Genomic DNA, 17000 nt, shown 5'->3' with positions numbered 1-17000 from the left:
TGCACTGTAGGGACTCTACAATTCTTGTCACTGCAAGGGAGAATAAACAGCATAAGGGAGCAGGATTTGACTGCGCCTGAAAACAGGAACAGGGATTATGATGCGCAATGAATCCAGACACCATGCTTCAAATTTCTGCTGACTGCTAACACCCAGTCAGCTCTACATGTGCTTTTGAATGGACACATATCTCAGCAGATAACCCAAGTTATGAGAGCCAACGTATCCTTTTTGGGTGGTGCTGTAGAAGGCAGCTTTACATGTTGCTGCAGTCCATTTTGTAAACGAGAAACACTGCAGTCAGTGTGCCATTGGTGGAGGGAATGAATGCTTAAGGTAGTGGACTGGGTCTCAGTGAAGTGGGCTGTTCTGTCCTGAATGGTGTAGAGTTGAGTGCTATTGGAAATCTCATCCAGGCAAGTGCATCAGGCTTGCACTTTGTAGACGTGAAAAGGCTTTTAGAAGCTTTACATCACAGGAAACCCAGCTTTTGGCCTAGTCCTATAGTCACAGCATTCATGCGGCAAGAAAAAAGCAAAATACTGTGAATGCTGGGAATTTGAAATGAAAACAGTGCTGAAAAATCTCAGTAAGTCTGACAGCATCTGCGGCGAGAGAAACAGAAGCAACATCTCAAATCCAACATGACTCTAACTTGACTTCACCTTGGACTCGAACACTGTTTCTCTCTCCACAGTTCTGCCAGACCTATGTTTTCTCAGCACTTTTGTTGTTATAGCCATGTGAGCAGTCCAGTTCGATTTCTGGTGACCTCCTGGGTATTGATTGTAGAGAATACAGGGTTTGTAATGCAGTTGCATGTCAAGGGGAGGTGGTTAGACGCTCTTGTTGGAGATGGTAATTTCCTTGCTGTGTGGCATTAACGTTACTTGCCACTTACCAGCCCACACCTGAATATTGTTCATGTCTTGCTGCATGCAGGCCTGGACTACTTCAGCATTTGAAGAGTTCTAAATGGAATTGAACACTGCAATCATCAGTGAACATCTCATTTCTGCCCTTATGATGATGGCAAGGTCAATGACAAAGCAGCTGAAATGAGTGGATGTACAGACTCTTGCTAGGGCCAAAATGATCATCTCCTATAACCATTTTTCTTTGCGATAGTTACGACTCTAGATGGAGCATTTCACCTCCATCACCCCTCCAATTCTGCATCCCTAGGTCCTGCACCCCACAATTTCCACTGACTTCAGTTTTACTAGATCTCCTTGACAACACACATCAAACACTTCCTTGATATAAAGAGCAGAGATGGTTGTCAAATTTGCTGATGACATAAAGACAGGCAGGAATGCAAGTTGTGAAGAAGACAAAGAGGCTACAAAAAACATGGATAGGATAAACGAATGGACAAAGATCTAGCAAATGGAGTATAATAAAGGAAAATGTGAAATTGTCCATTTTGGCAGGAAGTGTAAAAAAGCATATTATCCAAGTGGTGAAAGATTGCAAAGCTCTTGAGGTGCAGACAGACCCAAGTGTCCTAGTACATGAATTGACAAAGGTTAACGTGCAGATACTGCATGTACTTCAGAAAGCTAATTGAACATTATCAGTATTGCAAGGGGAATTGAACACAAATGTAGTGAGGTTGTGTTTCAGTTGTACAGGGTATTATGGAGACCACATTTGGAGAACTGCATAATTGGTGCCATAAAGATGTAAATGCGTTGGATTCAGAGAAGGTTTACAAGACTTAGTCTAAAACTACAGGTCACTGTTTAAAAATAAGGGGCCATCCATTTAAAACAAAATGTTTTCTCTGAGGATCATGAGTCTTTGGAACACTTCCTCAAAAAGGGGGTGAAAGCAGAGGGACGAAATTTTCTGTTAAACCTGCCACAGGAATTGTAGCAGACGAGCGGCGGACCATGGAAAGGTCTGTTGACCTTGGTGGGATTTTCTGGTTTCAGGGTGAATATTTTAAAGTATTTTTAAGGCAGAGGTGGATAGATTCTTGGTAAGGAGGGTGATAAGTTAATAGGGATAGGCAGGACACAGATTTAAGTTTACTATCACATCTTATTAAACGAGAGGAGGCCCTTTGTTCATATGTTAAATGCTACTACGAAGCTAAAGTGACATCTATAGCACCAGAAAAAAGGATGCGAGGAACCAAATTTTACAGACCATTAATAAGCCTTTGTTCATTGTAAAGATGGCAACACATTGCCTTCATAACACAAGGTAAGGCAAATGCACCATTTGAAAAAGGAGCAAATAAACAAGTTCAATAAACATCATATCTTTACACTGTTACACTCCATAGAAAAATGAATCCTTCAGAGGTTAAACAAGAAATTTGAAACATATTGTGGAAAAAGATTTTAAAAATGGATAATGACGTATAATGTCTGCAATAAGAATTTCACAGTTGCTATAATTAGGGTTCATTGCAATTTCTACCTTTGGAACCTGAGAATTTTCCAGTTCCCATTCCTGATACCAAGGTCCATGTAAGAATCTGACATGGGAAGTTCAGATTCTCCCTGCACATCTTTAGTAAGAGCATCAATCTTAGCAGCAGATTCATAAAAAGTAATCTGTTCCTTCAAGTCAGTCAGCTCTTCCTGAAAAAAATAAATTAAGTTATTTCAATTTACAGAATTTGAGGGGAGAGATTTTGCATTAAAGAGGATAGTAAAGCAGGTACAGGGGAAGAATATAGTCCAAAGCAGAAATAAAGCAAAGATTAATTAAAAATTGTCATGTTTCAGCATGGAAACAAAAGTATTCCAAAATAGCCTAAATTGAATATCAGGAAGTTATATTTCATGGTTACATCAATGAAGGGCACTGTGTTCTTGCCATGCTTTCAAGCCGAAGTGTAACCATGTGGGCTTTTCAAGTAGAAAGAAACAAGTACAATTATCAGATACAATTTTTCTCATGTTATTAATTTCTTTATATTTTTACTCATCAGTATCATCCTTTACTCCATCAGTCTCTCATTTCCTGAAATTTTGTTCAATTTGATCAGTCAAATATCGAAAACCAAATTGATGCTATTGATGTAAAAGCTTACCCAAAGCACTAGTAATCGAAAACATTCTCAAGCATTCTAGAAAGCATCACATCGTTACTTGTACTTAATATAGCAATGACCTGTAAAGCTTTGTTCATGCTGTCACTGATGTTCTTGGCAGATTGGACTTGTTGAAGTTGGATCTGAAGTTGTGTGATCTCCTGCATTGAACCTGAAACACACACACATAATATAGTTTAGAATCATTGAACCCTATAGTGCAGAAGGAGGCCATTTAGCCCATCGAGTTTGCACTGATCACAATCCCACCCAGGCCCTAAGCTCATTACCACATGCATTTATCCCAGCTACTCCTCCTGACACTAAGGTGCAATTTAGCATAGCCAATCCAACTAACCTGCACATCTTTGGACTGTGGGAGGGAACCGGAGCACCTGGAGGAAGCCCATGCAGACACAGGGAGAATGTGCAAACTCTACAGAGACAGTGACCCAAGCTGGGAATTGAATCTGGGGTCCTTGGCGCTGTGAGACGGCAGTACTAACTACCATGCCAACCCACTTACAGGTTTATGGTGCTAGAATTTAACATTGAGCAAGTACTTACTCTATAATGAGCTAGAGGTTAGGATCTATAAGATTATAGTGGCACCAAGTAAAAACATGTCTGAGCTTCGTGAGACTTAATTATCCCAAACAAACTTCACATCATTTCTGGGTCAGGCTTGGCATACTTGTGATGATAAAGGTATTACATTTTTCTATGTATTTTTCTATGATAAAGGTATTACATTTTTCTACGACTAGGAAATGTGGTCTGGTTATACGAATAATCAAAAGTTGCAGCTGATATGAAGGAGTGTGTCTTCCTTTCTAAGTAAAAAAATCATAATGCAACTTTAATCTTGTACTTAAGTAGATTTCTAACCTGTTTGCAGTAAATCCCTGCACTGCTGCTGACTTGCTTCTAAACTTTTCGTTAGCCCATTAATTATTTCCGCTTTCTCTACTTTGGTTTCTTCCTGTTGCCTTTGCAACTGTTTAACCTGCGCTTCAAGTCGCTTAGAATTGTCTTTCTGACAGAAGAGGATAAGGAGAAAGAAAAAGGGGAGAAAGAAACAAGTTTATTCGCCATTTTGCATTTTGAACCGTGCTGGTGATTTACACAATACATAAAAAGTATTTGTTTAAAACAATTTTTTAAACTTTCCAAAAATAATGCAATCTTTTGAAATTAAAGACTTCATTATGCTTTAGTTGACATCATTCAGGTTTGCCAAAATGGTCTCTTTTGCCATAGGCCTTATACAGGAATGTATTTCCTTCAATTGTTTTATGCAATTGTATGTACATATTACTCCAAAGAATAAGGTGATGATTCTCCCAGCCCATTGCAGTGCTCTAGCAGCATTGCAGGCCAGGGGACATGAATGGAGGCCATTTAGCGAGCTTCTTACTGGGATCTGGCACAGAGCTGAATAAATTATTTATCATTTCAATCTCATTAGTGAGCCCAGGACTGAAATCTTCAAGCCCACTAGCCCCACCCCCACTGCCACAAGTGTTTACAGCACTAATGTGTTGTAATGAAAGGAGGCCATGGAGGTCTCCAGAGAGTCAGGGGGTGCCCCCCCAAGCACTGTCAGCTTGGCAGTGTCCAAGGGGAAAGTGGCAATGCCAGAGGCACCTTGGCACTGCTGACCAGACACCAGGCAGTGCTAAGGGGGACCCCACTGCCACTGTGCAGTCGGATCACTAGCAGAGGGAAGGGGAAAATTGGGAGATTGAGGAGGCTCGCCCACACATTAAATAGGATTCATGCTGGGCACTCCGTGATGCATAGAGTGTGGGAGATTTGTTTTGAAAGTCCGCTGAAAAAAACCAGTGGGATTTACTCCAGTCTTTATGCGAATTTGGCACAGAGTTTTTTTTGGGAGAATTCCACCCTACATAATTTTAAGTAGCCAACAGGTACATCCGGCAGAACAATAACTGCAGCATCAATGCAGTATAAAAAAATCAATACTATTCATAATTAAAAATACCAGATTCTAACCTGTTCTTCCAAAGCAATGCTAGCTGCATCAAGAGTCTGCTGCATAACTAACAGTGATTCCTCATGCTTTTGTTTAAGTGCATTAATGACAGTTTCATGCTGTTCTCTGGCACGAGTGAGAGATTCTGAGCGACAGAGTTCTGACAGTTGCTGCTGCATACTTTCCATGGCTGCTTCAGCAATCTTCTGGTTCTTCAATGCCTGCACAGAAACCCACAAACATGTATAATTAAATTGAATGTAGAAGAGGCTAACAGTCCCAGAGATTTCAGTCCCAGGTCTGCAAACTGGATTTAAATGATATGAAAATCAGCTTCTGCACATGGGATGCAGCTCTGCGTCAGGGCTGGTAGGTGCACTCGGTAAAAAGTCTGACAACACCAGGTTTTAGTCCAACCTATTTATTTGATAATATACTCACTAGCTTTCGGGTTAGCCCCTTCGTCAGGTGAATGGAGAGTTCTGGCCTCAGACAGAGCATATGCTTTATATGCTCTGTCTGAGGCCAGAACTCTCCATTCACCTGACGAAGGGGCTAACCCGAAAGCTAGTGAGTATATTATCAAATAAATAGGTTGGACTAAAACCTGGTGTTGTCAGACTTTTTACTGTGTTTACGCCAATCCAACGCCGGCATACCCACATCAGGTGCACTCAGGGCAGGACAGCCAGTGTGTATTGGCCAGCGCTTTAATCTCCTAGCCTGCTGTGTTAAAAAATCAGCGCAGCAGGATGGGAGAATCACCACACCGCCCCCCGCCCCGCCCCAATTATGTCCATTCCACTTCAAGTAAGATAAACAATTGCAAGTGGACCAAATAATTGGCCAAGTAATAGTCCATTAAAAACGACTGCTTCACATGCAACCATTTTGCAAGCAATAGAGAAATCAGTACTAGCAATATCAGCAAATTAATAAAAGCATACAAAATATTTCCAAAGTGTACTGTTCAGAGTGGCATATGGGGTTAAGAATTTTCAACTGCAGAATCTTGGCTCAACTTGTCAGCTTCAAAAGTCAGGTGCAAGGGTTCCATGTAGAATGGATTTTATCAAACTCAATCCTGTTTCTTGGGGACATAGGAGTATAGCAAAAATTACCTCAATTAATATTTGTTGGCAGTCTCACCTAGAAAAGCCTTCTAAAAGCATAGTGACGTAGTAAATGGAAAGAAACCTCTTACTAGCATAGTAAAGGCTGCTGTCCAGAGGGTGAGCTGATGCACAAAATGATGCACTAAATCTAGCGTCTTTCTTGAAGTATCATACTGATGGCATAGTGGCACAGTGGTTAGCACTGCTGCCTTTCAGCACCTGGGACCCAGGTTCAATTCGTAGCTTAGGTCACTGTCTGTGCAGTCTGCATGCTTGCCCACTGTCTGCCTGAGTTTCCTTTGGGAGTTCCAGTTTTCTCTCAACCCACAAAAGGTTGCTATAGAAGATTAGGGTGCACGGAGTTGGGGGTAAGGTGTTAGCACGGATAGAGGATTGGCTGTCTAATAGGAAGCAAAGAGTTGGTATCAATGGTGCTATTGGTGACTAGTGGAGTGCCGCAGGGATTGGTGCTGGGGCCTCAACTGTTTACCATTTATATAGATGATCTGGAAGAAGGGGTTGACTGTAGAGTGACGAAATTTGCTGATGACACGAAGATGAGTGGAAAAGCAAATTGCGTGGAGGGTGTGGAAAGTCTGCAGAGAGATCTGGATAGGCTGAGTGAGTGGGCGAGGACCTGGCAGATGGGAATATAACGTTGGCAAGTGTGAGGTTGTCCACTTTGACAGAAATAACGGTAGGAGGGATTATTATTTAAAAGGCGAAAAGCTGCAACATGCTACGGTGCAGGGGGACCTGGGGGTCCTTGTGCACGAGTCGCAAAAACCCAGTCTGCAGGTACAGCAGGTGATCAAGAAGGCGAATGGAATGTTGGCCTTTATAGCGTGGGGGATCGAATATAAAAGTAGGAGGTGTACAGCTGTACAGGGTACTGGTGAGGCCGCAGCTGGAGTACTGTGTGCAGTTTTGGTTGCCTCACTTGCAGAAGGATATATTGGCATTGGAGGTTCACCAGGCTGATACCGGAGATGAGGGGGTTGGCCTATGAAGACAGACTAAATAGATTAGGTCTGTACTCGGAGCTTAGAAGGATGAGGGGGGATGTTATAGAGACGTATAAGATAATGAAGGGGATGGATAGGGTAGAGGTAGACAGATTCTTCCGGCTTAGAAAGGATAGCAGGACTAGAGGACACAGCCTCAAGATTAGGGGGGGGGGGGCCAATTTAGATCGGAGTTGAGGAGGAACTTCTTCACTCAAAGGGTGGTGAATCTCTGGAATTCTCTGCCCGTTGAAGTGGCGGAGGCTACCTCGCTAAATATATTTAAGTCACGGGTAGATAAGTTTTGATAGACAGGGGAATTAAGGGTTATGGGGAGAAAGCAGGAAAGTGGAACTGATCCACTTCAGGTCAGCCATGATCTTATTGAATGGCAGGGCAGGCTCAAAGGGCTAGATGGCCTACTCCTGCTCCTATTTCTTATGTCATTAATCCGAAAGACGTGCTGGTTAAGTGCATTGGCCATGCTAAATTCTCCCTTAGAGTGCCCGAACAGGTGCCAGCGTATGGCGACTAGGGGATTTTCACAGTATCTTCACCTCAATGTTAATGTAAGACTACTTGTGTCGCTAATATTTAATAAATTAACAACATGAAAAATACAATGAAAAATGTTCCACTCCCCAGCACTAACAAACCTCACTCAATAGAATTAAATTAATGCAAAGAGTTGTGAGCACTATGTGGTAATTACATGACATCTGTGAACCAAAGACAAAAATTCATCTAACTTTATACGATTAAGTGGTCTGATTTTACAATGATAGCAATGGTGCTGTCAGCATTTGCCATCATTACTCCTTGGAAGAGCAACTTCTGGAACTGCACAAGAGGACAAATGCAGAAGTCCACAAGTTGCTGTACATGATTCTATGCTTCTCCATAGGCTACGCAGTGGAACTCCGTATAGCTCATGATCTATTGTGACTACTAAAATGACAAGAACCTGTATGTTATAAATCCTTGAAAAAGTAAAGTCTCATTGAAAGAGCTATAGCTGGGCTTATTAACAGTGTCAAGGCTGCTGAACAGCTGCTCTAATCCTGAAAAACAATTCTATACTGGGATAAAGTTTTTTCCTATCACGGCCTTTAATACAAGTTTATGATCTTTCAGCTTCCACAATAATCTCACACATATGCCCTAATTTTCATTTTGCTATAGCTGGAAAAAAAAGACATGCCGTAGAAGCTTTTCATCTTGCATCAGGACAGTTCACAAGAGTGCCAGTAGCAAAGTGAACAACAATTTATACTGCAGGAAAAGAGACTACTGATTGATTGGTACAGGCATTGCCAAGGAAAATGCACCAGGAAACAATTAACTACCGTGTAATACAGATATTATTGCCATGTAGGTGAAAGGAGCATTGATATTATTGCCAAGTAGGTGAAAGGAGCAATTACTTTGCTGTTTACTGGATTCTTCTGTTGCAATGAAATTAATAGCTAAGAAAACCAATTTTTTTAATGGACGATAAGGTTGCTAGAACTGCCTGCTCTTTGCATAGTGTAATGGGATTTTTAACATCCACATGAACAAGTCAGAGCTTCAGCCTAATGTCACTTCTCAAAAAATTTCAGACAATGTAACATTCCCTCATTATGTACTCAAGTCCTGGAGTGAGACTTGAACACAAACAGAAACTACAATGCTTCTGAATAAGCAAGGCCAATTATTAACGCAATGGAATTAAATTATTTTGCACTTCTTAGCTGTTTGGATAGCTCATACAACATTCAAGAAATCAATGAATTCCATTTACACAATTATATAATTGAGTTTTGTAACAAGCAGCATGACTGTATTATTACATTAATTGCATCGTTTAATGCATTCTTTTAAACATCATGGGAAATTTTCCTAGTTGTGTCCAGCCATACTTGATCATCTGGGTGCAGAAAATATAAAAGGTTGGAGCACATACTTGTTGGGCAACAATCTGAATTCATAAAAATGAAAAAAAAAAGGCAGATTCCTTCTTGATATGGGTATGGGATATGGGTAAAGCTTCATTATGCCAAGGATCTTACAACATCTCTAGACCTAATTTCTGGTGTAAATATTGAGTCAAGCCTTTATGCTACATTATTTGATGAGTCCCATTGCCTTGAGGTAAAGCATATGTTCCTTCAACGTGCCAAAAAATGCTTTTATGCATTAAAAAAACTAAAGTCGGCAAAATGTGCAATTCTATAATTAGTCAGTTAAACAGATTTGATGTCTACAGTGAGTGCTAAATTTCATTTGAAATCCTGAAGGGTGTACAGATTTGTGGTTCTAAGGAAAATCAATATTCTTTTATGCTCGCCTCTTCTTCGCTGACACTCAGATCCTGAACCCTGGACTCCAATGCTTTAATTTGGCCTTCCAGATGAACTTCATGCTCTTTTGCATCTTGAAGTAACTTCTGCAACTCCTGACAACTGATAGCCATACCATCCTTTTCTCCTGTAAAGCAACACAGCTCAGTGAAAATGTTTTACTTCTTAGCTATTTACATTACAATTTGTAGCATGCGTGGCAACTGACCTCAAACTATAAAGCAAACAGATCAACAGCTTAACCCCAGAGCTTGAGTACATAATCTATTCACTTTTGTGCAGTATTGTGGAAATGTTTTGAGATGTTAAATTGATGCTGTACCTATTCTAGTGAGCAAATGAGCTCCTATACTTCTATTCATAGAGGTAGGCATTTCTTCCAGTGTTCTGGCAAAAATTTATCCTTCAACCAACACCAGCAACAAAAAAAAACTTACGTCACTGATCTGTGATAACTTACCACATGAAAATTGGCTGGTGCATTGGTCACTATTTCATAAATAAGTTATACCACTTCAGGAGTAATTAATTGATAGCAAATTTTTGAATGTGCTGATGATGCAGATAAGTACCATATAGAAATAGACACAGACACTCACTCAGTCCACACAGACACACCCAACATTCTTCATTTTCTTTACAGTAGCGCAAAGCAAAAATCTTATTTTGACAAATTTGTCTTGCACAATTACATTTCACAGAAATACTATTTTACTTGTGGCTCCATACACAAATATATAAACTGCTCATGTAACATTCTCCTCACCAATTTTGAGTAAAGACACTTGTAGTAAAATTAGCAAATACTGACAGCACTCAAATTGATTACTAACATTCAGGATCAAATTTCAAGTTATTTCAGAAACAACAGGCTAAGATACAGCATGTCCATGAAATATTAAATCATTAACAAAATATCACCAATTAATCAAGAATATCACTTAATCTCTTCTTAAATAAAGTAGTAACAGTCGTAACTTACATCTGCTGAAATATAAGGTTACTCTTACCTTTGGTCATGGCAAGTTGGTGATTCAAATATCTGATCTCACGGGCAAACTCCTCCTGTTTGTGTTGCATTTCCTCCAACTGCCTTCCTCGTGCATTGTAAAGTATTTGTAACTGGGCAAACTGATGAGCTTCTGTAGAAGCTGCAGAACAAAAATAATATTCTAACAATTAAAAATAAATAAGACAAAGCTGAATAAGTTTGTTGGCTTTTTGCAAATATGTATTGCAATGGCTTATTAATTAAATAAAATTATATCCATTAATAATGGAATATATTGAATATTTTTCCAGGCAATGTAATGTCTACAACAAATGTTAGTTGCAGTGCTGCGCAAATATTTATAGGATAACAAGATATATCATAGCTAAGAATATCACAAAAAACAACACAAGGAACAGAAAATGAATGGTACAACAACGACTCTTGGGACCTAGTACAAGTATAAACGAATAGCAGGGTGGAGTTTCTCTCAGCCTGCTGCGCTGTTTCAGCAGCAGGCCGGGAGACTCAAACGGAGGCCATTTAGCAGGTTTCCCACTGAATTCTGTGGCCACCGCAAGTCACTGGCCACCAGGTTTCCAGCGCCATCAACTCCATGCCAGAAATCAGAGTGGAGCTCTACAATATATTTAAATTATGGTTTCCATGTCATTAGTGGATGTTGGACTGAAGTCTTCATAACCTGCTGGCCATCCCCTCCCCACAACATACTCACCCTGGCAGGAGTGTTTCACTCCAGTGGTGTTTTCCAAAGCTCCTCAACTGTGGGAAGCTAGTGGCAGACCCTGCTGGAGTGAAGGAGGGCCATCAAGGCCCTACAGGGGGTAGAGGGTGCCCCTGGCACTGCCAGCTAAGCCCCCTGTCACTGGAAAATCAAAGTGACAATGCCCAAGGGGCACTGGGCACAGAGTGGGGATGAGTCAGTTCGCATCCATCTTGCTAGCTCACCTCTGATCCCAAGTGACTTCACCTTCTACACCAGTGTGCCATGACAGAGCTTGTCAAAGGCCTTACTGAAGTCCATGTAGACAATATCCACTGCCCACTCTCCTGGCACAGCCCAATGCCCAGTTAGCAGTGTCAAAATGCACCCTGGGCATTGCCACTTTGCCCCTTGGGCAGGGCCAAGGGACACCACCCTCTTTACCCCCAGTCTCCTGGAGGCTTTCATGGCCCCCCTTCACTCCAGCAGGGTCAGGCTGCCAGTTCCCCATTAGTGGGGAACCTTTGTAAGTGGTGGAATGAAACATTCCATTTAAATAATTTATTTCGCTCCACGCTAGCACCCAGCGGGAAGCCCGTAACACAGCTGATGTCCCCCGGCTCTAGCAGCACAGCGGGCTGGGAGAATCACCTCTTCTAACTTTATTTTAACAACTGCTCTAAAAGAAATAATTTAATTTTCAAGCTTGTTAAAAGTTTAAATAACTTAAACTTCCAGATTTTCTGTGGGTGAATACTTCAATTTGCTTGCTTGTCAGATTGCTTGCTGAAAAACAAGGCATCCCCTTGACTTTGTGTAAAATTTAAACTGCAATCGGGAAAGTAGAAATTTCCACCAGAGATTGCTAGGTAGCTTTCTTCCAGGTCAGCAGCATGTACCTGTATTTTGTTGCTGACAAGGTTCCACTCTATAACAAATCCTTGATGATGGGTTGAATGTTACACTATTGGAAGCATGCAATTCCATTGAAAGGAAATATATTTGCAAAAGTTTCTACAAAGGTAGTGAAACAATTGGCTTTTGAACGTTCCTTGGTAAATTGTTTTCCTCTTATTCACATCAAATAGAACCGTGTAAAATAAATAAATCCCTACATGCCCCATTGTCCTTATCAGAATTCATTTGCAAGAACCTAACTGCCAATACTGGGTATACTCTGATTCATAATTCAATGCATTAAGCCCTACAATCATTAAATAAAATGCGGAGATAATATGAACCCAAAAATATTACTTACCTTCACCGCTATCCAGGAACTCGCTTTGCATTTGTTCAAATCTGTTGTCCAAACTTGTTTCATCTGCTTTAAAAGGCCCTTTAGGTGGATGAGTAGCTGAATAAGGGTTATACTTCACTTTGTATAGTTCCACAGCATCATTAGAAATATGTTCATTCGCACTAAAATGCTGCAGGAGGCAAATAGGAAAAATAATGAAATAATCAATAATTTTTCATTATAAAAACTGATTATATAAATATTAGTACACAAAGTTGACTACATTTGAACAAAATTGAACTCATTCAAAGCACTTAGAGAATGCCAGAAATAACAACTGTGGTTCAAGTGGACAGCATGCTAGAAACCAGGTTGGGGGGAATACTCCCAATCAGCTGCGCTAGTCTGTCCACCATCCACAAGGCTCAATTCAGGACTGTGATGGAATACACTACACTTGCATGGATAAATGCAGCTCCAACATTCAAGCTTGACGCTATTCAGGGCAAAGAAGCCCACTTGACTGGAATCCCATCCGCCAGCCATAACATTCACTCCCTCGGCCACTAATGCACAGTGGCAACAGTGTATCCCACCTACTGGATGCACTGCAGGAACTCACCAAGGCTCCTTCGAAAGCACCTGTCAAATCTGTGACCACTACCACCCGGAAGATCACGGACGGCAGATGCTTGTGAACACAATCCCTTCAAGTAACAGTCCAAACCAAATGTAATCCTGACTTGGAATTATATTACATTCTTTCACAGTCACTGGGTCGAAATCCTGAATTCCTTCCCTAACAGCGTTGTGAATGTATCTTCATTCTTTCTTTGTTCAGTTGCAGGATGCAGGAATCGCTGGTTAAGTCAACATTTATTACCCATCCCCAGTTGCCCTTGAGAAGGTGATGACGAGATGCCTCCTTAAACTGCAATAGTTCACGTAGACTGTAGTGGTTTGAGCAGCAGTTCACTACCACAACTAGGAATGGGCAATAGATGCTGGCCTAGCCAGCAACACCCATATTTCATTAAATAATATATAAAATGATGACTTTTATTATACTTACAATCTTGAAAGACGTTCCTTATCTGCAACTTAGCTTTTGCAATTTTTCCTCCAGTTTTAAATTTTTGAGAATTCTATTAATGATTGCTGAATGCAAGGTTTGCCAATACTTAGACAGTGACATAGTCCGTGCTACAAAACTTAAAATATCAGATGTAGGATCAAAGTTTGATTTAAGCTGTTTTGACAATATAATTGCACCATTTGAGGAGATTTGTTCTACATTAGTCTATCAATTCTATTTCTAAATCAGCTAGTCATTCTCAACATGAAATGAAACTGGCTACTAGTGCTGAGTTAATGGTATTGATGCTGTTATAAGAACATAAGAACATAAGAAATAGGAGCAGGAGTAGGCCATCTGGCCCTTCGAGCCTGCCCCGCCATTCAATAAGATCATGGCTGATCTGTCGTGGCTCAGTTCCACTTTCCCGCCCTCTCCCCATAACCCTTAATCCCCTCTCTTATCAAAAACCCATCAACCCGCTTCTTAAAAATATTTAGCGAGGTAGCCTCCACCACTTCAACGGGCAGAGAATTCCAGAGATTCACCACCCTTTGAGTGAAGAAGTTCCTCCTCAACTCCGTTCTGAACTGCCCCCCCTTTATCTTGAGGCTGTGCCCCCTAGTCCTACTGTCTTTTTTGAGCGGGAAGAGTCTTTCCACCTCTATCCTATCCATCCCATTCATCATCTTATACGTCTCAATGAGATCTCCCCTCATTCTTCTAAACTCTAACGAGTACAAGCCTAGTTTATTCAGCCTCTCCTCATAGCTCAACCCCCTCAACTCCGGTATCAGCCTAGTAAACCTCCTCTGCACTCCCTCCAAGGCCAAAATATCCTTGCGCAGGTGCGGCGCCCAAAACTGCACACAGTACTCCAGCTGCGGCCTCACCAATGCCCTATACAGCTGCAGCAAGACCTCCCTACTTTTATATTCAATCCCCCTCGCTATGAAGGCCAGCATCCCATTCACCTTCCTGACCACCTGCTGCACCTGCAGGCTGGGTTTTTGCGACTCATGCACAAGGACCCCGAGGTCCCTCTGCACCGTCGCCTGCTGCAGTTTTTCGCCACGTAAGTAATAGTCCTTCCTACCATTCTTCCTACCAAAGTGGACCACCTCACACTTGCCAACATTAAATTCCATTTGCCATTTCCTGGCCCATTCGCCCAGCCTATCTAGATCCTTCTGCAGACTCTCCACACCCTCCGCACAATTTGCCTTTCCCCCAATCTTGGTGTCATCAGCAAATTTCGACACCCTACACTCGGTTCCCTCCTCCAGATCATCTATATAAATGGTAAATAGCTGAGGCCCCAGCACCGACCCCTGGGGCACCCCACTAGTCACCAACCGCCAATCCGAATAGCACCCATTGACCCCCACTCTCTGCCTCCTATTTGACAACCAATCCTCTATCCACGCTAACACCCTACCCCCAACTCCATGTCCTCTGACCTTCTGCAGTAACCTCTTGTGAGGTACCTTATCAAACGCCTTCTGAAAATCCAGAAAGACCACATCCACCGGCTCTCCTCTATCCACCGCCCTAGACACATCCTCATAGAACTCCAGTAAATTGGTCAGACACGACTTCCCTTTAATGAAACCGTGTTGCGTCTGCCCTATCAAGCAATTCCCTTCAAGATGCCTCGCAATTTCCTCCTTAATGACGGATTCTAACATTTTACCTACCACAGACGTTAAACTAACCGGCCTGTAATTCCCCGCCTTTTGCCTGGCACCCTTCTTAAACAACGGCGTAACATTAGCCGTTTTCCAATCCTCCGGCACTTCCCCGGAATCCAGCGACGTCTGGAAAATAACCACCAAGGCATCCACTATCACCTCCGCCATTTCTTTCAGAACCCTCGGATGCATTCCATCCGGTCCTGGGGACTTGTCCACAATCAGCCCCTCCAGTCTGTCGCGCACCACCTCTCTAGTAACAGTAATGTCATTAAGACCCTCCAGTCCTACCACCTTTCCATCGCTAACACCCGGCAAATTATTCACGTCCTCCTCCGTGAAGACAGAAACAAAAAAGTTATTCAAGACCTTAGCCATATCCCCATCCCCTACCACTAGGTCCCCTTTCTCATCCGCTAAGGGACCAACGTTCACCCTAGCCAGCCTCTTCCTTTTTATATATTTATAAAAACTCTTGCTATCCTTTTTTATATTAAGTGCTAGCCCAGCTTCATAGCTTCTTCTACCCTCCTTTATCAACTTTTTTGTCAATCTTTGTTGACATTTAAACCTTTCCCAATCCTCTTCTCGCCCACTGCTCTTAGCTACTCTAAATTCCTCCGCTTTTAATTTAACACTTTCCTTCACCTCCTTCGTTATCCACGGCTTATTACCTCTCTTCCTACTGTCCTTTTTAACCATCGGAATAAATTTCTGCTGAGCACCAAGAAAGATCTCCTTAAAGATCCTCCACTGCTCCTCAGCAGACCTACCTTCCAACGCGCTCCCCCAGTCCACATTCGCCAATTCTTCTCTCATCCTACCATACTCCCCTCTATTCAAACAAAGGACACGTGTCCGGGAACCCACTTTCTCCTCCTCCATCTGCAACAGAAACTCCACCATACAATGATCACTCTCTCCAAGAGGATCCTTCACCTCAAGGTCCCTAATTCTACCCGCCTCATTACATAGCACCAGATCCAAGATAGCTCGCTCCCTCGTCGGCTCCAACACACACTGTTCCAGGAAACTATCCCGGCAGCATTCCAAGAACTCCTCCTCGAGCCCACCTCGTCCAACATGGGTCGACCAATCAATATGCAGATTGAAATCCCCCATAACTACTGCCGTCCCATTCCTGCACGCCGCACTTATTTGCGCGTTAACAGCCCGCCCCACCTCCAGATCATTATTCGGGGGCCTATAGACGACACCCACCAGCGTCTTCCTCCCTTTGCTGTTCCTAATCTCCACCCACAACGATTCCACTTTCTGCTCTTTGGCTCCGATATCATCCCTTGCTACCACCTTGATGCTGTCCTTAATCAGCAGAGCTACGCCACCCCCTCTTTCCTCCTGCCTATCCTTCCTAAACACTTGATAGCCCTGTACATTCATCTCCCAGTCCCTGTCACCTTGCAGCCACGTCTCTGTAATGGCCACCAGATCGTATCCATTTGTGTCGATCTGCGCCACCAGCTCATCCACTTTATTCCGAATGCTTCGTGCATTCAGATAAAGCGCTTTCATCCCAGCCTTCTTCTGGACCCTATTTGCCGTAACGCCACCACTTGGGACATCCTCAGCCTCTTCCCTTACCTGTACCCTATCCTTAACTGTAGACCTCCTAACATCACCTACCCTCGCACCCTCCCCCCCCCTAATTAGTTTAAAGCCCTGTCTACAGTTCTCTTTACTCGATTCGCCAGCACTCTGGTCCCAGCACGATTCAGACCAACCCCATCCCGCCCGAACAAGTCCCACCTACCCCAA

At 42.4% G+C, this 17000-nt stretch overlaps 1 protein-coding gene across 3 annotated transcripts in view; it reads right to left on the bottom strand.

Moving 5' to 3' along the window:
• cep152 (centrosomal protein 152) overlaps positions 1-17000 on the bottom strand; it is a 70490-nt gene that overhangs the window by 29813 nt on the left and 23677 nt on the right. For all 3 annotated transcript variants that reach the window (XM_080214312.1, XM_080214313.1, XM_080214314.1), the window contains 7 exons: positions 12480-12648; positions 10517-10657; positions 9494-9633; positions 5066-5266; positions 3938-4085; positions 3130-3221; positions 2431-2594 (listed from right to left, as the gene is read on the bottom strand). In XM_080214312.1, the coding sequence (XP_080070438.1) occupies positions 2431-2594; positions 3130-3221; positions 3938-4085; positions 5066-5266; positions 9494-9633; positions 10517-10657; positions 12480-12648 (1055 nt within the window). The remainder of the gene's footprint in view (positions 1-2430; positions 2595-3129; positions 3222-3937; positions 4086-5065; positions 5267-9493; positions 9634-10516; positions 10658-12479; positions 12649-17000) is intronic.

Source organism: Carcharhinus amblyrhynchos, chromosome 28 (genome assembly GCF_965287045.1).
Source record: "Carcharhinus amblyrhynchos chromosome 28, sCarAmb.v2.hapA, whole genome shotgun sequence".
NCBI classification, from domain to species: Eukaryota; Metazoa; Chordata; class Chondrichthyes; order Carcharhiniformes; family Carcharhinidae; genus Carcharhinus; species Carcharhinus amblyrhynchos.
Note: the sequence above shows the minus strand (reverse complement) of the source record. Positions and strands in the feature narration are given on the sequence as shown.